This window comes from Rhinolophus sinicus, chromosome 1 (assembly GCF_057876585.1).
Source record: "Rhinolophus sinicus isolate RSI-liver-muscle chromosome 1, RSI-T2T, whole genome shotgun sequence".
NCBI classification, from domain to species: domain Eukaryota; kingdom Metazoa; phylum Chordata; class Mammalia; order Chiroptera; family Rhinolophidae; genus Rhinolophus; species Rhinolophus sinicus.
The window spans coordinates 83637417-83658540 of NC_142501.1; the positions used below are offsets into that span (position 1 = coordinate 83637417).

The 21124-nt window shown below is 36.6% G+C and overlaps 1 protein-coding gene across 5 annotated transcripts in view; it reads right to left on the bottom strand.

Annotated features, from left to right (window-relative positions):
* Window positions 1-11621: 11621 nt before the first annotated feature.
* Window positions 11622-21124, bottom strand: part of ATP2B1 (ATPase plasma membrane Ca2+ transporting 1) — a 125340-nt gene continuing 115837 nt past the window's right edge. For 2 of the 5 annotated variants that reach the window (XM_074325295.2, XM_074325296.2), the window contains exons 21-22: window positions 20966-21052; window positions 11865-12891 (exon numbers count right to left, since the gene is read on the bottom strand). In XM_074325295.2, coding sequence (XP_074181396.1) covers window positions 12580-12891; window positions 20966-21052 — 399 coding nt within the window. In that variant the 3' untranslated portion in view covers window positions 11865-12579. Of the gene's footprint in view, window positions 12892-20898; window positions 21053-21124 lie in introns of all 5 variants that reach the window. The other 3 variants (XM_088801133.1, XM_074325299.2, XM_074325297.2) reach the window with 3 other exon arrangements.

Here is a 21124-nt window from a genome sequence, read left to right on the forward strand (position 1 = left end):
TTCTATCCAGACTCTCCACTGTTGAAAAAAGGAAAACCAGTCATGCAAAATACAGTGCCTTTCAAATGGTCTCTTTAAATTCTCTACAAGCATTGCAGCAAAACTAAAGCTTATTAAGCTAAAACCCTTTTTGAAATGATCAGAAAACCCTAAAAAATCTGCATGGAGAAAGCCATGAATTACATACGTGTTTTGTAAAGGGGAGAGCTAATGAAGGGTTTGTTTAAAGAGAACTAATTTACACTAATTTCCACCATTTAAAAAAATATTGCAGAAACAGTAAAACCTTTAGAAGCATAAGAAATACAGCGAGGCAACATACTACATCTAGATTCAGCCTCAACTGTGTTTCTAACTAAAACCTTGGGCAAGTCAGTCTTCAGGGGTCCCAACTCACTCATCTATAAAATGAAGAAAAGATACGATTATCCGATCCAAATGCTGGTTCCTTATAGCTCTGGGATTGTAGGAGAAGTTTTGGGTTCTATGGGGTGAAGCAGGTAACATATATGAGTGAAAAGACTGAGAAGAATTTTTCTTGAAAGTGAATCCTAACACTATTCCACACTTGATAGCAATACAAATATTTCACTTTCCTTAGTTACTAAGAGAGAAACAGTAATAAATGGTCACCAATACTGATAAATGATGGTGGTGTGGAGCCATAGGGAGTGGTGGGGACAGTAGCAAACTGGAGAAGGCAGGAAAAGTACTCAGCTATTGTTACCATATGAGAATCAGAGTCTAACGTTTCGAGGTGCCAACAATTTGGATGCCTTTAGTGACATCTAATTGTCAATGCAGGCAGCCAATTAAAAACATTAAAAAATAAAACATAACACCTTATGGGCCGTTACCATTTGGCCAAACGAAACATATCATTAGACCAAATAGGACATACATGCTACCGGTTTACAACACCTCTGATCGACTTTGTCACCCACATCGGCCTTGGATTAGCACATATGAAATAATTTGCTGATAACCCCCCTTTAGTGAAATGTTCTATCATAACCCACAGAGTACTTACTGAGTCCATTCCACAGGCTGTGCCTGTGCAAGGAATTTCTGATTTTTCATCTCATTTGATCATCACAATAACCCTGAGAGGTAGGTAGATATACCATCATTGCAATTTTACAGAATGAAGTAAGGCTGATAGAACCAAATAATATGTCCTAAGTCATACAACTGATTTTTTACAGACTTGAGTCTAAAATACTGACATAGAAATATTTCCAGTAGTATGATGAATAAAAACAAGGAGACTATAAAAAGTACGTATGATTTTTAAACTTCTTTAAAAAAATTTTTTTTAATGTTTTTCTATCATGAATATTATTCTATCATGAAGATATGCTATATGTAAACAAGCCTCTATTCTTAAACACTTAACTATTAAAATCATGCAGGGAAGCCTTTAAAACCCTGATCTCATTCATTTAAAATCATTCATTGATGGCCTATATGTCACTTAATTAGATGCTGTTTTCAAAGGGAAGTCTCCCTTGTAATGGAAGCAAATTTTATTTCATAGGGAAAAAATAAAGCACTACAGGGCTCCTTTGAACTTTAAACAGGCACTCAGGTCAGCTACATAGATTTTAAAGATATTTAAGGAATCAACTCTGAATCTGTGGTCAGGTCCCAAATTACATCCTCGAGTTCTTGGGTGGAAAGAATGTAGGCTTCTCCCAGACAGCTTAGTTTAGGGAACTGCACAATGGCTTACAGCCATCTTCTCAGCTAGAAACTTTAGGAGACTTTGAGATTTACAAACTGAACTTTGAGAGCTACCCCATTAACATGATCTACTTTGGAGTCTCCTTGTCATCTATACAGATGACAGAGTTAATCTACATCTCTTTCCCACCCTTTTCTCAGTTTTCCACTTGTTATAGCAGTGGAATCCCAAATACCACAATGTCAGAATAACAGCCATCAGGCTGGAGACACAGAGTGACATAAACACATTAGAGGAAAGGGACCGAGATAATGATGCTACTTGAAAACATGTTTTTATCATTCAATTTAGAACACTTCTGAGAGTGAAAGGGGGGAGCTCGTAACAATCACACGGGGATGGCAGGCTAGTAGGCAAAGATGATCCCTGGAGACCTGGGACGCACAGTCACCCTAGGAAGGACAGTTGTAGGAACCAGAGGTGATGAGCATGGAAGAGAAGAAGGGGGTGGAGTTGGGGGGGTGGGGGACATGCAAGCTGCCTTTAGGTACATATCTGAAAAACTCCATGACCTGGTTTGATATGATGTAATTCATGCACTTAGACTGACTGGACCAAGCTGAAAAGGCTTTACAGTCTGATGTAAAGGTCATGAATTGGGTTGTTGAACAGTAGTTTTAGATTTAAATCCCAGACGATACTAACTAGCTGTGTGTGTGGCCATTGGCAAATTTCTTAACTTCTTTTTTATAAAAGGAGGGTAGAGTTGTAATGATTTACTGAGGTAACATAGGAAAGCAAGTGACCCAGAATAGGGGCTCAGTAAATGTTAGTGTGCACATTGTAATTACTGCAGGAAACAGTCAAGCATATGACAGACCACTGATTGTTATGGGATCTTTGAGGTATTAACTAAATGGAGGGTTGAAGCCAAACTTTTTTGACTAATTTAACTTAGAAATTGTTCTTAGAACTAGAAAAAAAATCATTTAGTAATTTTTTCCAGGCACCAGATAAGGCGATTTTATGTAAAATATTATTTTAAAGAATTATATTCTTAAATATTGTATTATAAATATCAATATATTTTAATGTCACCATGAAAATACGACATTTTCCTGTCAATTGGTATGTGCTGTTTACTTTCAATTAGCAACAAAGCATAATATGCTAGGAATAAAAATTAAAGTGGAATATTGCTAGATTTTGAGACTGTATCTGTAAATATAGACTAGAATTTCAAAGACAGGTAAACTTTCATCACACGATACTTGAAATCCTTTCATTTTGCTTTCACAAAACCAACTAGCTCATTTTAAAATTGGTCCTAATTGGTTTTTCAAATGATTACATAAAGAGGTTTTAACCTATTAGTAAGCACATTTCCACAAAAATATATTTTGGGTTAGTTTTATTCATAGTAAATGGAAAAAAAAAACAACACCTTAAATTTAACGTAATCATCTGTATACTTTTTCTTACCGTTGATTTTTAAAGTACTACAGACAAACTGATTTTTTAAAAGCATTTTGTCCAAGTAAACAGAACTTCTGGTACTGAACATCATCTTAATGGGTAAATTTACAAAATTATTACTTTCTATTCACTAATGTCTTGTACTTCGGCATTGTAGTTCTCAACGCTTTCCTGTTTAACCCAGTAGTTCCCACATTTTTGGCTGCATATTAGAACCATCTGGGAAGTTTTAAAAAACCCTGAAGCCCACGTCACACCCTCGACCAGGCTGCCTGGGGGGTAGGGTCCTGGAACCCGTATGTTTTCTTTTGGCATACACTATCTTAGTAGTTTCAGGTGTAATCACAGCGAGTCAATACCGTATTTATATACCAGTGTGTTTTAAAACTTCCCAGGTGACTCTAATGTACAGCAAAGCTTGGAAAATACTGCTTTATCCCAAGATCTCTTACAAGAATACTGACAGGGCCAGGTACAAAAAAAGCTATTAAAACTAGGTAACAGTCCCAAACCGCCAGCCATGGCCAGGTAAATGATAACATAGGAAAAAGCTGAGTGACTGGGTCCCCAGCACACGCATTTGATCTCCACCTCACAGATGTGCAAGAGGCAAACAAGCCACTTCTTTTTAAAAGGGATAATACCAACTGGCTAAAAACAAAACATGTTTCTACTGACTAAAAACAGAAAAAAAGGAAATGGAAGCAAACTATTATTTCTAATGAGATAAATCTCCAGGGTAATCTTCATAAAACCTTGGGTATTTATCAGCTAGTTGGCACTTAAGGGAGCCCTTTTCAACTCTGAAATTTTCTGTGTAAACCCATTTGTTGGGGGAGGTAGGAACAGCTCTTTAGGATTGTTTCTGTAGCTGTTGAGTCACTAGGACCACCTTGCATTGCCCTATGTAATTGTTAAAGTGCTTTCCCTTTCCAATTTCATTGGAACATCCAAAGCTGGGCAGGAATTGTAATACAATCCTGATGAGGAAAATGAGGGCTTGAGGTATTAAAAGCTAGTTCGAGGCATAGTCAGACCAGAACCCATGTCTGCCTTCTCACAGGCAAATACTCTTCTGACAGAATACTGCCTCTCCCTAAACCTCAGAGATCCACTCTCTGAATCTCAGCAACCTCTCCCGGAGAGGCGTCCTCTTAACCATTTCTACCTCACAAGTCTGTTGTATTGAGGGTGGAGGGAGGTCATGTGGTGCATAAGCTGTGCTGGGTAACAAGCACAACAGGCACGTATACCCCTCACAAAGTGATAACCCCCCTCCCTCAAGCTACTACCCCTCTGACATCGTATACAGCTATTACAATATCCTTGACTATCTTCCCTATGCTATACTTCTCTGAAGGTCAACAACAAAAAAAACATTCATTTTTAAAAAACAAAAAAAGTACAAAAGGACCAGAACGTGGAGCGCTTCGAAGAGGAATTTACAGAAGAACACACGAACAGAGAACAAGCTTGTAGCAGTGGAGAGGGGCAGGTGACAACAACGTGAGGCCAGTTGTTAAGAAGGAAATAAAGAGCCATTCAAATCTTTTGATATTTACTTATTTTTTGAGGAGGGGAGGGATGATGGGGGCAAAGTGGTGATTTAGCGACATTTTGGATTAAGTGTTGGATAGATTGGTGACGAGTCAGGTAGGGACGTGGAGAGAACAGTGAAGGACCTGAGGTAAAGAAGGAACAGACTATAAAAAGAACAGTGAAAATAAAGAGAATGACAAAAGCGCACTTGAAACCAAAGAAGAAATACCTGGAGCAAAACAGTAAGTGTAGTCGACAGCGTTTCAACAAGACATCATCTACTTTCGGATCTGATGGTGATTTGTGTGTATGATGACAGAACATTTAATTAGTCAATCCCTAACTGGTTGAATGACTGGATTAAATGAGCACTAATATCACCTAGTAGTGGTTTTGAAAAGTAAGGTGAAGGGTTGTTGGCAGATGTCTTATGTCTTTTTTTTTGTTGTTGTTGCAAAACAATGGTTTCCATAAAGAAGCAGAAGGAAAGCTAATTGCCGTCTTGTACAACATTAAGCTGAGAAGGATTGAGAATAAACTAGATGACAAAATTAGGAGTCAAAGGGATATGACTTGATGAAAACAATAAACACAGATAGATGTAAAATCCCTTTCTTTGGCACCAAAAATTAATAATAAAGCAGAGAGACAGATGTCTGTTAAAATATGTGGAAAACCCACACAGGTTTGCTTGATAGTGAAAGGTAGAATTGGAAAGGTGTGTTCTAGAATCAAACTACATCTTGAATCCTGGCTCTGACAAAAATGTAAAGGTTTGGAATAAACATGAGGAATGACCCTGAAAAGGATGGGAGACAAATTAAAGGTCTCTTTGAGCATCAGTGAGGAAAAACAGCAAATGAGAGTGCATTTCAGGCACTAGCCACACTGGGAGCATACTCTGAATCTGAGGACAGGTATGATGACATTGAAGGTGGTTCGGGTTTAGGCATCAAGGTAGTGAAATGCCAAGGAGGCAAAGCCAACCAGGTAAATGACAGAGCAGGAGTGAGGTAGCCAACTGGAGTGCCTGGGTTAGGATGGAGTCAGTAGGCTAATAGATTGGGGGATGACGGAGGTGGGGGATGACAGAGGAATGAAGAGGCTAGCAGTCACGCTTGGTTTAAAGAATAAAATTAGCAGGTTTAAAGAGCTTTTACAAAGCAAGAAAAAGACAGTTTGGAGATGCCAACTATAGAGATGGGAACAGCTGAGAAACGGCCGTCTTCTATTTGTGACCATGTTGTTGAGTAACACAGAACAAAAACAAAGGTTATCGCAACCAACGTGGGAAACTGCATATAGGCTCAAACAAATGAGAAAAATGTGTAGGTTGTTTCTAAGTTGACTGTAATAAATGATGCCAGCCTTGTTATCTGGAAGAGCAGGACAAGCACAGCATTCGAACAGATAAAAGAAAGGGTCCACAAGACTCTTCAGAAAAGGGTGGGGGTGGGGGACCTACCAAAGAAGCAGGAAAAGCCTAAGCTGGAATGGAATGAGCCTGGGAAAAAAAAGAATTAGTAGCTTCCTAACTTCCACACAGCAGCCAATGATATTTTCAAAGATCCAATCACATTGCTGCTTTCAAAATCCTGCATTGACTTCCCATCAAGAGCAGAAGTTTTTGCCAAGGCTTATCAGGTCAGACTAAGCCTCCCATTCTGTCTCCAAGCTTATCTCCTACTACTCTCCCACTGTTTCACTTCACTCCAGCTACATGGCTTCCTTGCTATTCCTAACTGGCCAACCACTATCTACGAGAAGGCTTTTCCAACCAAGCAGCTGGCTCATTCACTTCCTTCAGGTCTCTGCTTAACGTCACCGTCTGAGACGGCTTCCCTCACCACACTATGTAACAGCATGGTCCCTTACCACCTGACATAGGTCTCTCTCCCACCTATTAGAACATCAACTCCTTGAGAGGAAGGACCTTGTTTGGGTCTCCTGAATCTAGAACAACGTAATTCCCCATGACAGGTACTAAGTACTTGTTGAATGAATGGAGAGTGGGAGATGTAGATAAAGGCCATGAAAACAGTTGGCAAATAATTTTTTGGGGTGCAGAAACTAGGGTAGTGTTCTTAGAAATTGAGTCCCAGACTCCAGAAACTTGGTGTGGCTTCACTATTACAATCACCCTCTCCTCCCACCCCCACACTTCAGATGTTGAGACATACTATCCATCCTAAGTCTATAGGAGTCAGAAAGTGAAAGATGAATACTTTTAGATGCTACAGACTTACCCTCCTCAGAGGGTTTGAAGCTCACTGAAAGAGCAGGCTATGGTTAAAAGATTTAGAATACTAGATACATTAAAAGCATCCCAATTTGAATTTCTAACCTCAGATACCACAGATCTCCCAGAAGTCTTATTCTTATTTTTCTGCACACATTCTCAAGCTATACAGAGGTATGCCTCACACTAAATATTTATGATTTCAAAAGCAGCCTTACAGAAAAAATTTTTTTAAAACATTTTATCTTCACTAAGATAAACGTTACCCTAAAGATTATAAAAATCAGCAAGCATCTCGTTTTTACAGACTACAAGCGAGGCCACTGACTATTCACAAACCATGAACATTAATATAAAATGGTATTAAAACAGTAGTGAAATAATGGCTGCGATTTTAATTTTAAAAATTGTTAATTTAAATTCAAAGTGCGATAGTCACTCCCTTAGGCTAGGTATTAAAGCACTAAAAATTTTCATCAAGGAAAATACTGCCAGAGGACAAAATAATTGTTCAAAATATATAAAAATCCTAGTCTTTAGTTTCACCGATTTTTAGAACAAAAAAATGCAGACTATCTCATTAATGCGACGTTTATTTTCATTCCAAATTATTCTGGATATAAAGCAATGACCTGTCAAATTAATAGGTTATCAATGAAACCTGGAATAAACATATCTATCTTAAAAGTACTGAATCATGGAATTCTCTAACCAAAGTAATGCTATATTAAAACTACCATTCTACTGAGTTTATCTTTGACTCTTCAGCTAGTGGACGTCTGCTTCTAAGGAAAACTTGGGATTACACATGTAAATCGGTGATACTTTCCTCAGTCTCTTGAGCTATCCTCCAGGAAGGTTATGAAGCTTTGTAAGGTAATTTCTGGAGCATTTGGAATCAGAGAGGAACAGCAAAAGAGCACTGAAAAGATAAGCGCAGATTTGTAGGCACTGGGCCCGCACTCAGGTTAATAAGACAGTGCTAGTACAGCATTAAGACCAGTGGCCACGTGCGTGGGCTCCGGAGAAGGTCTGCCTTAAGTGTGAATCCCACCTCGCCATGTGACCGAGAACAAGTTCCTTAAACTCTCCAAGCCTCAGCTTCCCCGTATGTAAAGTGCTGGCAGTAGTACCTGGGGTTATCACTTACATAATCCATGTCAAGTGCTTAGCATATAGCAGTACTCCATAAATATTAAGTCGTGACAGTTCTCCTTTTAGTAGCTAAGGAGAGTATCAGTACTTAAACTTAATAATCTGAAAAGGAATTCAGAAACTGTGTGGTCCTTGTCATGAATTTAAGTTAAGAGAATTGGAGGGACGTGCTGTGCCACATTGAACCCACACCCAGACTTGTGTTAATGCTGTGGGAACTAGTTTTCCTAGGATATAGTGCTGGTCAAGGAAGTTGGGCCAAAGACGGATACTGTATAAACACATATGCACATTTCTTACTTTAATTCCCTACTTCAGATTAAATATAATAATTTTTTCAATAATGACACAGAATTCAGATAATACAGATTACACATGCTTATACTTAGTATATTCATCTGTAAGCCGAAGTGTTTTTCTAACAAACAGGGAAATGTTAAAGTAGTTCTTAAGACAAAAACCATAAAAGTAAATCCTCAGTTGAGGATTTAAGGGACAAAACTATCAACTTGCTGAAAAGGAAATTACATTATAAGGATAAAGATAACTTCCTTTTTGACATGTACTAAAAGAAGTACAGAACACACTAGACCCTCCCTTACTGCATGTAACATTTTTAAGGGAATTTTTATAATTTTATTCTAAAAGAAAGATTAGTTTCAAGGATTTTTCAAAGATTATATTAGTTAGATAGTATAATTATGTTAATAAAAGTATCTTTTTTTTGTTTGTTTGTTTACAAATGTGTGTAATACTGGAATTTGAAAAGATAAAGGTTGCTATGGGGTTTGGGCATCAGAATCTTAGAGTGGCATAGGTTAAATGAAAGAAGGCAGCTGCAATATGACAGGATTTCTCTAAAAACACAGGGAAGGAAAAATGTCAACAAGCAAAGACGCACAGTGCAGTAATCCCCCTTTCTTACTCAGTTAATTTACAAAGGGAACTTAATTCAAAATTCAATCATAATACATAATACACATACAAAACCTAATTTGACAAAATGGAAAACATCTCTTATGTCATAAGTACTTACATATACTCAATAATTTGCACTAATAGAAAAATATGGTATTCGTAATTAAAGTTCACTCAGTATTTCAGCAAACTTGCTAATTTATGTTAATAATTTATTATAAAAACCAATTAAGGGCAATTTGATTTTGTTACCATAGAGTTCAGGTAATTACTATTGACAAGTTGGCATTATTTAATGAAAAAATAAGCTCTTACAGTCAATGTGAAAAACGAAACTTTTCTAAAACCAAAACATTACACTCCCGTGGACTGCAGAAACCATCTATAGTGCTACAAGGATTGAAGATGGTGGGAAGGAGTGTAAGGACAACACACCCACTTTCATTCTAGGGGCAAGGTCAGGCATATTAGAACACCAATTCACTGTAACACAACCATAACATTTCATGTACATTATAGAATTTTCATCAATCAAATTTTTAAAATTTCAAGTAGAAAAAAGTAATTCCAAAATATGATGTTCGGATCAATTTAAATATTCAAAAAGTTCAGTCCCCATTCAGAAACAGATAAACAGTATATTTATTAAATGAGTTAAGACAAATAAACTTTACAAATAGACAAATAATAAAAGGCTCAGTGGCTAAAATAGATGGTAAGCATCATTGAAAGAAATCAACACCATCACGGTATCTCAGTTGGCTTACACGTGTAAAAAGAAATTTTCAAAGAGCAATTTCACAGAAATGAAGCCAGTTGTTTTTTTTTTTCTTATAAACAAATCACCATTTCTTGGTTCAAAACTGACATCTGTTATGAAAATTACCATATCACATACTTGTAAGATGACAAGGAGTAACTCATCTTCAAAGTGCAAGTAAGTCTATTTACAACCACAAAAAAGGCAATGATGAGGAGAAAGGATTTTTAAAAAATATACAAAGATTAAAAACATTTGGGATGCAAAATTAAACAATTTTTTGGTTAGAGGATAAAAGAGAAAAAGTGATTGAATTACAGACGCTGATTTCAGCTATACATACTATATAATGGGATCCAAGATCTTTAACAGCTTGCTTGCATTCTTTTTTTCTACTTACATAATGCTCTGGAAATTTCTGGTAGAAATTACAGTGTCTCAAAGAGAGAAATACACACTAAGCATGTCTTGCTACTACTTCATGGATGTCATAAGACCCGTTTATGGATTAGAGTTGGTGTAAAAAGCCATTGCCTTGAGTTGACAAATGAATACTGTAAAAGCTCAATACAAATCCTCCAAAGCACATGCACTTCTACATCTTTTGGTAATTGCATTCATATTTAAGCATAACCAAAATAAAAAAGAAAACTGAAAACATTTCCCTTTTCTCTATTCCCTATGCCTTGTAGGCTCTCCAGTTAATAGGGTCAATTTTTATAGAGTTGAAAGGGTTCTTCAAGATAGTCTAGTCCACCACCCTCATTTAGGGTCAATGACTTTCCCAAGGTCATGCAGTACGTAAATGGCAAAACCGAGACTAGAAACCAGGTCTTGACTCCTAGCCTAGTATGCTTTCCAGCATATCATGCTACCTCTTTTTACAGTATGATTCGCTATAAATACCTGATGAATAAATGTACAATTACAAATGCTGACAGCGCCAATGTGTTTCTAAGACTTGCAGAGGATTACTGCAAAAGATTGATGGAGAGAAAAAGATTTCCCCCCACCCACCAAAAATATCAAGCACCATCAACTACATGTTTCTTTGCTGGGTCAGCACTCTCAGATGTAGTAGTCCTCGTAAACTTTATGTCAGCCTGAGGATTGTGTATCTGGTGAAATCTGGGCCCTAATACAATGCCAGTTCCTAAAAGGTAAAGACGAGGCAAAAAAGGGGAGAAGGTAAACAAAAGAAAGAAACAAAGACTTAATCGAATTGGCTTAGAAATCGGCATTCCAGAATATGATTATTATATCTAAATATATATTTTAGGACCTTTTTCACCTTTTCATATAATCTCATTTTACCTAATCTGTTATTTGGCCACTTAAGAATTAAAATAAATGTATCAAAGACAATTGTGGTCATTACTTTTTTTTAAACTGTGAGACTATTTTAGACAAACTAAATTCTATGAAGAATATGTCAAATGGTAAAATTGCGATAATTTTCTTATTCTGGTTCTATCAGATTATCACCAAGGAATTAAAGCGGTACTTCATGGGGCTGTTACCATCTTGAAATTTATTCCGATTGTGGTTAAAGAGAACAGAGTGATGTACCATCTATGCAGAATTGAGTAAAGAAGCTGAAATTTCTTTAAAAAAACATTGCTGTGAATTTATTTAATAAAAGGGCAGATTTATTTATGTTTACAAACAAGTTTCAAAAACAAGAGGGAAACATGTATGCTTCTACTTATTAACCTTTTTCAAAATGCCAACAGCCCTCATTCTGTATGAAGGTTTCTAAGGATTTATTAGAAAAGTCAATACAGTTCACTCACAGTTCACCAAGACATCACTGAACTAACATGTTTAGACAAAAACAAAAAGGACTAAGGTTCTCTTGTAGTTTGATAGTTTAATTTGATTTGCCTGAAATAACAAAAGCATTTCAAGCATCTTTCATTATGCAGTTGATGTCCCGCATTAAACAATCTACTAAATTCTGAACAAAAGGTTATTAGCAAGTTTTCAAAAATTTTAAAAATTAAACAGTTGTTTCAAAACCATTAAGTAGTAAATGTATTTAAGAAACTAATTAGGACAGATGCCATAACTTCATTAGAACACCACTGCTCATGTTTTTTTTTTTTTTTTTTTTTTTTTTTTTTTTTTAAACAAAGCATTAGTGTTATCTATTTGGCTATTAGTATTAGCAATTTATCTACAATATTTAACAAGTTAAATTGTAGGCAAAAATTTAGTACAGTTTCAATAGAAACACCCCCCCACCCCCTTTTTTTCCTGAAAATACAGCAGTATTTGTAGGACTAATTTTTCTCTGCATCAGTTATAAGGAAGCTTCCCATCTATGAACAGGAACAAAAAAAGTATCTACAAACCTTGTAAACAGATCTGTATCATTTATAAACATAAATAATCCAAATTATTAACAGCCAACAGCAGAAATTAAAGTATCAATTCAACAATCCAGGGTTCTTTGCTTGCCCAGCTGTACTCCTCCCTCTCTCCCATCAAGGACTGAGATAAACTAAAGCTCTGCTAATCCACTGTTCAGGACCATTCTTAGGTACTACTGATGATCCACAGGTCAACTTATGGTGAGTTACTGTTTATCTGTCAGTTCATTTCTCCCACCCCCCAAAAAGCACCCTCAGTCTGGCAGAAAGCTTTGCTTTTTGTTTTTTAAAAAAATAAATCTACATTCGTACAAGTGTGTCTTCTGTTGAAGTCCAAAGACAAGAATACAATCTTGTCTTGTCACAATATGTGAAGAGACCCAGTTTCAATTTGTTTCTTTACAATGCAGCTAGTGTGTTAACATTCAGCGTACAATCAGAGTGATGTTTCCAAACTATGTAGTGGGCTTCCTGGGGATGAAGAGGTAGCAGACTTGTTCATTTCTATTGTAAGGTAAATCCCGCTGTCAATAGCATTGTTATTTTTGTTGGGAGAGGGTGGAGGACTGGAGTTACGTTTTGTAGGAGCATCATCTTCTGCATCAGTGTCATCAATAAGGGGGATATGAGGCTCTGAATCTTCTATCCTAAACTCAGGATGTGTCATAAAGTTGTGAATCGAACTTCTTGATTCCGGTTTTTCTAACCCTTCATATAAAGAACTACGAAATGCATTCACCACTCGAATCTGCAAATACCAGAAAACAGAAAAATGTCAGTACACTGTTAGCTGAATTTAAAGATGGTTCACTTATGAGTTTGAATCCACAAACAGCTAGGTATGAGTGAATCATATTTGCATGTAATGCAGTGGAACTTGCAATACACTGTAAAAAAATGAATATTTTAGTAGGACACTACAGAACAACAAAACCACATACTCTGAGAATTAAGAGATACAGGATTCAAAGCAATACTAAGAAAAATCTCATTGTCACTGGCCAAAAATTTAATAGCCATTTTATAGGATTTTTTTCCCTAAGAAAACAAAATCAAATGAAAAACAAACAAAACAAAAACTTAACCATACACAAGCTTTAGCTGATTTTTTAAAATTAAAAAAACAAAAGTAACTTTGAAAACAATTCAAATAAGTTAAAGTCAAGCACAGAGGGTTATTATTTATCATGCTAGGAGTTAGGGTGTCACCGACTATGAAAAAGCCAAGCAAATATAAGCCAAATGCCACAATGAACTCACATCTACCCCACTATTCCCTTAATTAAAAAATAAAAATAAAGACAAAGCCCAAATATCTATAAAATGCCATTAAACAGCTATAAATATTTGAGTATATGCCATTTGTCTATAAAGTGTTATAGTGTTTTTCTCTATAATAGATTAAAACAAATCAATTTATATACACTATAGTTCACTGGAAAAAACACATTTAAAACAAAAACAAAAGAAGAAGAAAAATCTGGGCTTCTTCTGTGAAATATTTCCCAAGGAGAAGACACAAAGTTTTCTAGTATTTTTGCCTCTAAACATAGAGCTCAACAATTAATTCACCCTCTTCTCAGAAGTCTGCTATATGGATGAAAAAAGATTAGTGGGCAATTAATTTAAAAATATCACTGCACACACTGACATTAGGTCTCATTAACCCAGTGTCATACAGACTTCCAAAAAAAAAAAAAAAAGACAAAATCCAAATAGTTGAACATCTACTATATATCAATTTAAATAGTATTTGCTTTTGTTTTGATTCTAATGAATTGTTTAGTAATGAAGACATCATTTACTCATGTTAAGAGAAGTAACTGACATTGACATTCCAGATTAAAAAATGTAGTCATCAAAATCATCTCACAAAACAATAATAAAGAAATTAATAAATTTCTTCAAAGACATTTGAATGTATTTTTTCATTTAAATATGTAAGAGTTTATGCCTATTTCTATTTTTAATTGTATATATTTAGGGTATACAAACTGACGATTTCATATATGTGTACACTATAAAGTAATTGCTACAATCAAGCAAATTAACTGATCTACCCCCTCACAGGTACCGTGTGTGTGCACGCGGGCACGTTGGGAAGTTAGGATTCTACTCTCAGCGAATTTCAATTATACAGTATAGTATAGTTACCACGCTATCCATTAGATCTCCAGAACTGAAACTTTACCCCTTGATCAACATCTCCCCACCTTCCCTGACCCCCTAGGAATCACAGTTTTACTCTCTATTTCTATGAGTTTGACTATTTTAGATTCCCACTTCTGAGAATTCATCCAAAGGAACAAATATCAGAATCTTCAAGCCATACCCGCACTCTTATGTTCCTTGCAGCATTACTTACAATAGCTGAGATAGGGAACCAACAACTTAAATATCCACTGACAAATGAATGGACAAAGAAAATGTGGTATATTCACACAATGGAAGATTATTCAGTCTGAAAAAAAGGGAAAACTGCCACTTGCAACAATGTATGTCCAGTTCTGATTAAAACCTCATCTCTCCTCAAAGTTGTCTTCCCTGATTTACGAAGCCCCGCTTGTAGTCTGCTTTACTCCTTGTTCACTGAGCCCTTTACACAGAGAAAGAGTACAGCATAGCTGACTGAGGAAGACAGAAGTAAAATGTCTGGGTGTGAATTCCAGCTCTACCACTTACCAGCTGAGGAAACTTAGGCACCGATTTCCTCCACTATAAATGGGAAATAACAATGGTACCTACCCTACCCTATGGGGTTGTTAGGGGAGATTAAATCAGTCCCCATACAGACTCAGAATGGTGTTAGCTCCCAAGTATCAATGTCAGGGCTTCTCAAACGTGACTGTGCACAGGAGGCATCTGGGGATCCTGATAAAATGCAGATTCTGATTCACACATTTCCAACCAGCTCCAAGGTGACACTGAAGCTGCTGGTCCCTAGTAATCCATACCTGGGGCTGCAAGCCCGTGTTCTACGCTGTGCTACGTTCTCATATGCTGTTTAGAATTCTATTCTACTCATGTGTCTATACTTTAGTTCCTTCATGAGACTATCATGCAGCAGCAAAGATTTTCAATTTCCTTTAATGCTCGTTTCCCTTTACTAAAATGTACAATGTTTTACACGTGTTGTGCAAACAGTGCTTGCTAAATATACCATTACAATCATTCATGTAGTTTTATTGTGAAATCTTACAATTCGTATTTTATAAATGTGGGCGTTTGATACGTATCCTGTCTTAAGAATAAACTACAGAGTTAAAAAAGATAACCTCCTCAAAAACAAAAACCTGTTGGTGTCGGTGGTCAGCAGGCAGGGAGGAGAACACAAATTGGAGGATCGGGCAGCAAACGTGTTGGGTGATGAGAACTGCTGTCACAACCTTGAAGTTGGTGCTTATCTGTCTCGGTTGCGGACAATACCGCTAATAGAGCTAAAGAAACAGTACAGCTTTCTATTTGGTTTTGACCAGTGTGGACAGAGGGGAGTAGCGAAAAGTCAAGGGCGGAATAAATCGATTTTTGGAACATGTTAAATTTGAGGAGCTGTAGTACACCCAGATGAAAATATCCAGAGGTTAGGAGAAAGGGATGAGCTTATATTAGAGATCTGGGAGCTAGCAAAGCTCTACGAAGGGCAGAGTGTAAAGAGGAAGCAGGTGAGAGCAGTCAGTGTGTGTGTGTGTGTGTGTGTGTACACACAATTACACACACATGCACACACAGCCACACCTGCAGCAGGTGAAATTCGATGAGATCCCTTTTTACCGAAACTTTTCAAATTTGGTAAGATTTTGTTCTTTGTGAAAGAATTTACTAAGTTATCTGAGAACATCAGAGCTTGAAAGGTTATTCGACACACTTTATTCGAACCACTTTATAACTTGAGAGGATGGGTGCGTCTGACCTGTCATATCACTCCTAATCAGCACCAAAGTGTCTAAGAACCAAGTTATCTGGACTTCCAATTCCAGGTTCTTCGGAAGTCAATAGAAGAGGAGAACATGCAGACATTAACTGTACAGCTAAAGTCACCAGAATAAAATACTTCCTAACATTAAGGTGAATGCTGTCTTCCTCTGACCCCACTACTTGGCCACATGATGACTGGACATGTGAAAAAGGACAGCTCAGAAATGCTCCAAAGCAAAACCATTTCAAAGAACAGTTCTCATATTAGATACATACAATAAAACCTAGATTAACCAGGGGTTATTGAGTCAGGTTTGTTTTACTTTGTACTCATAAAGAACACAATAAGCACTCTTAATCTAAAGCATGACGTTGAGCTAACTTACACTTGCTCTGATCTCTATGACCTACTATGTGTAAAATTCTCACAGAACAATAGTCATTCTGAGCAACTGAAAAGCACAGCTGTGTGCACAATACTTTTGGCAGGTAGGAAACTATTTTCATACCACAAAGAATTCAGTTTAAGCAGGAAAGTAAGATGTAACCTTAACTATCTATTTTTGATAATCCTAGCCTTACTGTTTATTTTATCTAGTCTTTTAACAATTTCTTTAATATTTATTGAGACTTACTATGTACAACATAATTATAATTCCTAAAATTATTAAAATTAAGAAAAATCCAATAATCCCTACATCAAGAAAAATTTTTTACGAGTAATACTCAGAGGAAAACATTGCATGAAGCTTAAATGGTATACAACAAAAAAATCAGAGTAACTATCATAATCAAAGTAATTTTAAGAAACTGAAAATGATTATCAATGTAAACAATACATTAGATTTAAATATCATGTACTCTGCTAAATATCCCATTTCCTTAAATAAAACCCTAACTGTTGACAGCAGAAAATAATATTATTCCCAAAAGATGGTACACCAGGGAAGCTCTGAAATATGAGACAATTTTAGTCACTAGCTGATATATCTTACCTTCTACAATGGAGTGCCCACTTCTTAACTTTGTATTCGTCCTTACTTTTACTAGGTGCACTAACTTAAAGAAGTGCACTGGTAAAACAAAAGATACTATGTACCAAGAAAGAAAATCCTAGGTTGTTTTCCCAAGTTAGGTATTTGCACATCGAATTTTCTCAAAGGAAGACCCACGTGTGCAATGTGTAGCATTTTATTCAACTGGAACAGAAGTTGGCAAACATTTTCTGTAAAGATCCAGAGAGTAAATACAGGTTTTGTGAGCCACAAGGTCTGTGATCCAACTACTCAGCTCTGCCAGTGTAGGGCAGGAAGTACCAGGGACGGTACCTCCACGAAAGCGCATGACTCCATTCCAATAAAAATCTATTTTCAAAAACAGGCAACAGGACACTGTTTGCTGACCCTTCGCCTAGAAGACCAAATTTTCTTTCAAGTTCTCCTTTCCAGGAATGTTTAACTATTGATTCAGTCAAAGAATTTACCAAAGGTGAAGACTGTTATTAGAATGATATATTTACAGAATTGTACACTTGAAATCTATGTAACTTTACTAACAATTGTCACCCCAACACAATTAATTAAAAAAAAACACACGAATGATATACTTCGTGAATAAAGAAAAACTACAGAATGTCTTCTCTGGAGATCTTATAAATCAGAAAAAAGATGATCCCTCCAGGCATGTTTCGAGCCCAGCATACGACCAAGTCGAAATGGATTATTATTATTTCCTTCAATTAGCAAAGCAGAGACTTCAAATAATACATCTAAAACTATTCTACTATATTAAGGCAGGAACATAGTGATGAAATCAAACCTTTCATCACACATATTAACACTACTAATTAATTCTATACATTGGCTTATGTTCTGTACCACCTAAGACAAGGCTTCACCAGCAAGGTTGAAAGAAACTTATAGTAACAATGTAATTACTGCAACTGTAGACTATAATGATAATCTCATGAACAAAATATGCATCAGCCCTTGATACCTCCTTATATTCTAAGAACACAGAATATAGAATAAAGAAATAAACATCTCAAACCTTGGTGAAGCAACAACTACACACCTGCCCTCACCACTCTATCACTCTGGCCATCTGGGTCTAGCAACTCAGAGGTCCTATATGTGGTTGTGCTGCAGAAAAGAGCCTGGGGCAGGTATGTCTTAAAACAGAGTTGGTGACTGATCTGATATTTAATGTAAAGCCTGGGGGTGGCCGGTTAGCTCAGTTGGTTAGCGCGAGATGCTATTAACACCAAGGTTGCCAGTTTGATCCCCGTATGGGCTACTGTGAGCTGTGACCTCCTCAAAAGAAAAAAAATTATAAAAAAATAAAAATATGTATGTGTGTGCGTGTGTGTGTGTGTATATATATATATATATATATATATATATATATATATATATATGAAGCCTGAAACACAATATAGTTTACCTGAGGTCATGTGACACCCCTTCAAGTGAAAAAAAAATCAATTATTTAAAATTTTGCTGAAATAAAAATAAATAGAACACATGTCACCCAGGACATAAACTTGTCAGAAAAGTTTACCAGGAAACTAATCATGAGGAAACAATCAAAGCAATTCAGAATGTAGGACACTATAAGACAATTGGCCTGGATTCTTAAAAAAAGGTATAGAAAATGGATCCAGGTTAAAAAGACTCGAGTCCTAACGTACAGTGTTGATGATCCTTTCTTAGACCTTGGATCAAAAAAGCTATAAAGGACATTTTGGGGGCCAATGGAGAAATCTGAATATGGACTGTGTACATTGGATTAAATGGTATCAATGTTAAAATCCGTGGATGTGACAGTATGATTATGTAGGAGATTTCCTATTCTTAAGAGGTATATGCTGAAGTATTCAGAGATGAAATGTAATGATATCCACCACTTACTTTCACATGGTTCAAAAAAGTATAGATTACTATATAGATAAATAAAGCAGATATCATAAAATATTAAGAAGTGGTAAAGGGTATTATTCATGTATTAAACTTTCAGTGTGAAATCTCCTTTTGGATCCGTCCTATAGGACATAAACAGGTTCTTAACTTCCATCCCAGCCTCGTAACTTTGTATATTTTATTACTCTTTTCTAGTACCAAACTATGTCACTGAAGCCCACTTTCTTCAACTGGCAAATTCTATCAGGAGTCAGCTAGGGAGTCCTTTCCTTCCGGTAGTTTCTTCTGAATTCTCAGGGCATGCTAAAAACCCTGTTATAATATTCTGTGCTTTGCTACCACGCAGAAATTCTCCACTACTTGTTTGTTTCCATTACTAGAATGTAAGGTCTTGAGTTCTGGCACCGCCTTGGCATACGGTAGGCGTTCCCCAAGTGCTTATGGAACACAGCTAAAGATATACTAACAGTAGGAGATGCAGGAGGAGTGGCAACAAGCCCTCAAGAGCCATGAAATCCACGGAGAGAGGGAGGGAGGGATACAACCGACTTAGCTGTCCCAGGGGGAAGGCCGGAAATTTACATATATCATTTCATTCAGGTAGGTAGTATCAGGGTAATTTTTAAAAGGAAGATTCCTATCTGTTCACGTCTGTAACTTTAACACCCTGTCTAACATTACGGGGCCAGTCTGTCCTTAAAGCACTTGTCTGCTCTTTGCTCTGTCATGCTGCCTCTGCTTATCAGCCACAGACAAGTCATTTCACCTCCCAGTCAGTTCTCACACCTGTAAAATGGGGGCGAGTTCCTGTTCTGCCTGTTTTACAACAGTAGAAAATAACAAACAAAAATTACTTAAGCAAACAGTGAATAAAAAGGCACCAAATCAACAGCCTCTTTAAAACAGTACTGTTTTCTCCAAGTTTATCCTCTCTCCTGCTTCCCAAGGCTCCTCTACCCCTTAACTAGTTGCTATCAAACGGCAAAGGTCTCTGTCCAAATACAAGGTTAACCTTGGGTATTCTCAGCTGATTTTGGGGTGGGGGTAAGTGGGCTGACATCTTTAAATCCCTCTAATATACTGAAAATCCATCATGAAATCAAGACCCTAATTCACAGTAAGGATGATACAGGTTATAAGGCTTTTGGGGAGTTTGTCATTTACTAAAAATTTGAAAGGAAATTTTTTATTTTAGTCAATTCATGGAAAGTATGATATGAAATGGTTCAATAATTAATCAACAGTACACTTTCCCTATTTCTTTAGAAAACTTAAGATAACAGACCATTTCTTATGAAGAATGCAATTTTAAATTAAATTGATTATACAAATGAAAAAAAAAAATACCATAGAACTCTGCAGCTTATACAGAGACCATCCCCCAAAACAACAAGGCCACAAAGCCTAGACTAAGAAGGCAAACAACTGGCCACATATTAAGAACTTTTCTTGAGGGTACTTACTTTTTTAATTTCCAACCTGAACAAGATAGAAGTCAAAATGCTAAATTCATTTTTAGCTTTAAAAACATAATTTCTTGGTTCTGTCTGATCAGTTTCAAATGACACGCTTCTGAGCACCATGCAGTATGAACATGTTTAAAGGCATATACTCAAAAATCTATAGTAGTTTCACAAATTCTAAGCTACAATTTTCTTCCCCATATTAACTATCAGAGTTAGCAGAGAGACAAGCTCACAGATTTCGTATCTAATTTTTTGGTGCAATTGTTCCACCTGTTATCTAGCCCTCTAAGAAATAAAACAACAACAATGACAACACTTTGAGGTCTCAATCCACTTTACGAAAAGAAAGCTTTATGAAAAGCCTGAACAATGAATTTAAACATTAAGGAGAAAATGAGAAACGTTAGGTGTGAAGTAGGAAATGTTAATTTCATGCACTTAGGAACACACACTCACACCCCACAGTAGTAGAAGCAGTAGAAGAGGAAAACACTACATGTGTAGGGGTAGAAATATTTGTTACATCATGATGCTGGCTGGCGATGGAGGGTTGCCGCCTTAGAGCCCCCTGAATGGAACTTCCACTCTGGAAAGCATTCACTACATCCATCTGCAAGGAATCAGAGATTGTGACAGCTTGCTCAGCAAGAGAGAGAGAGAACAAGAGAAAGGACCATTCCAT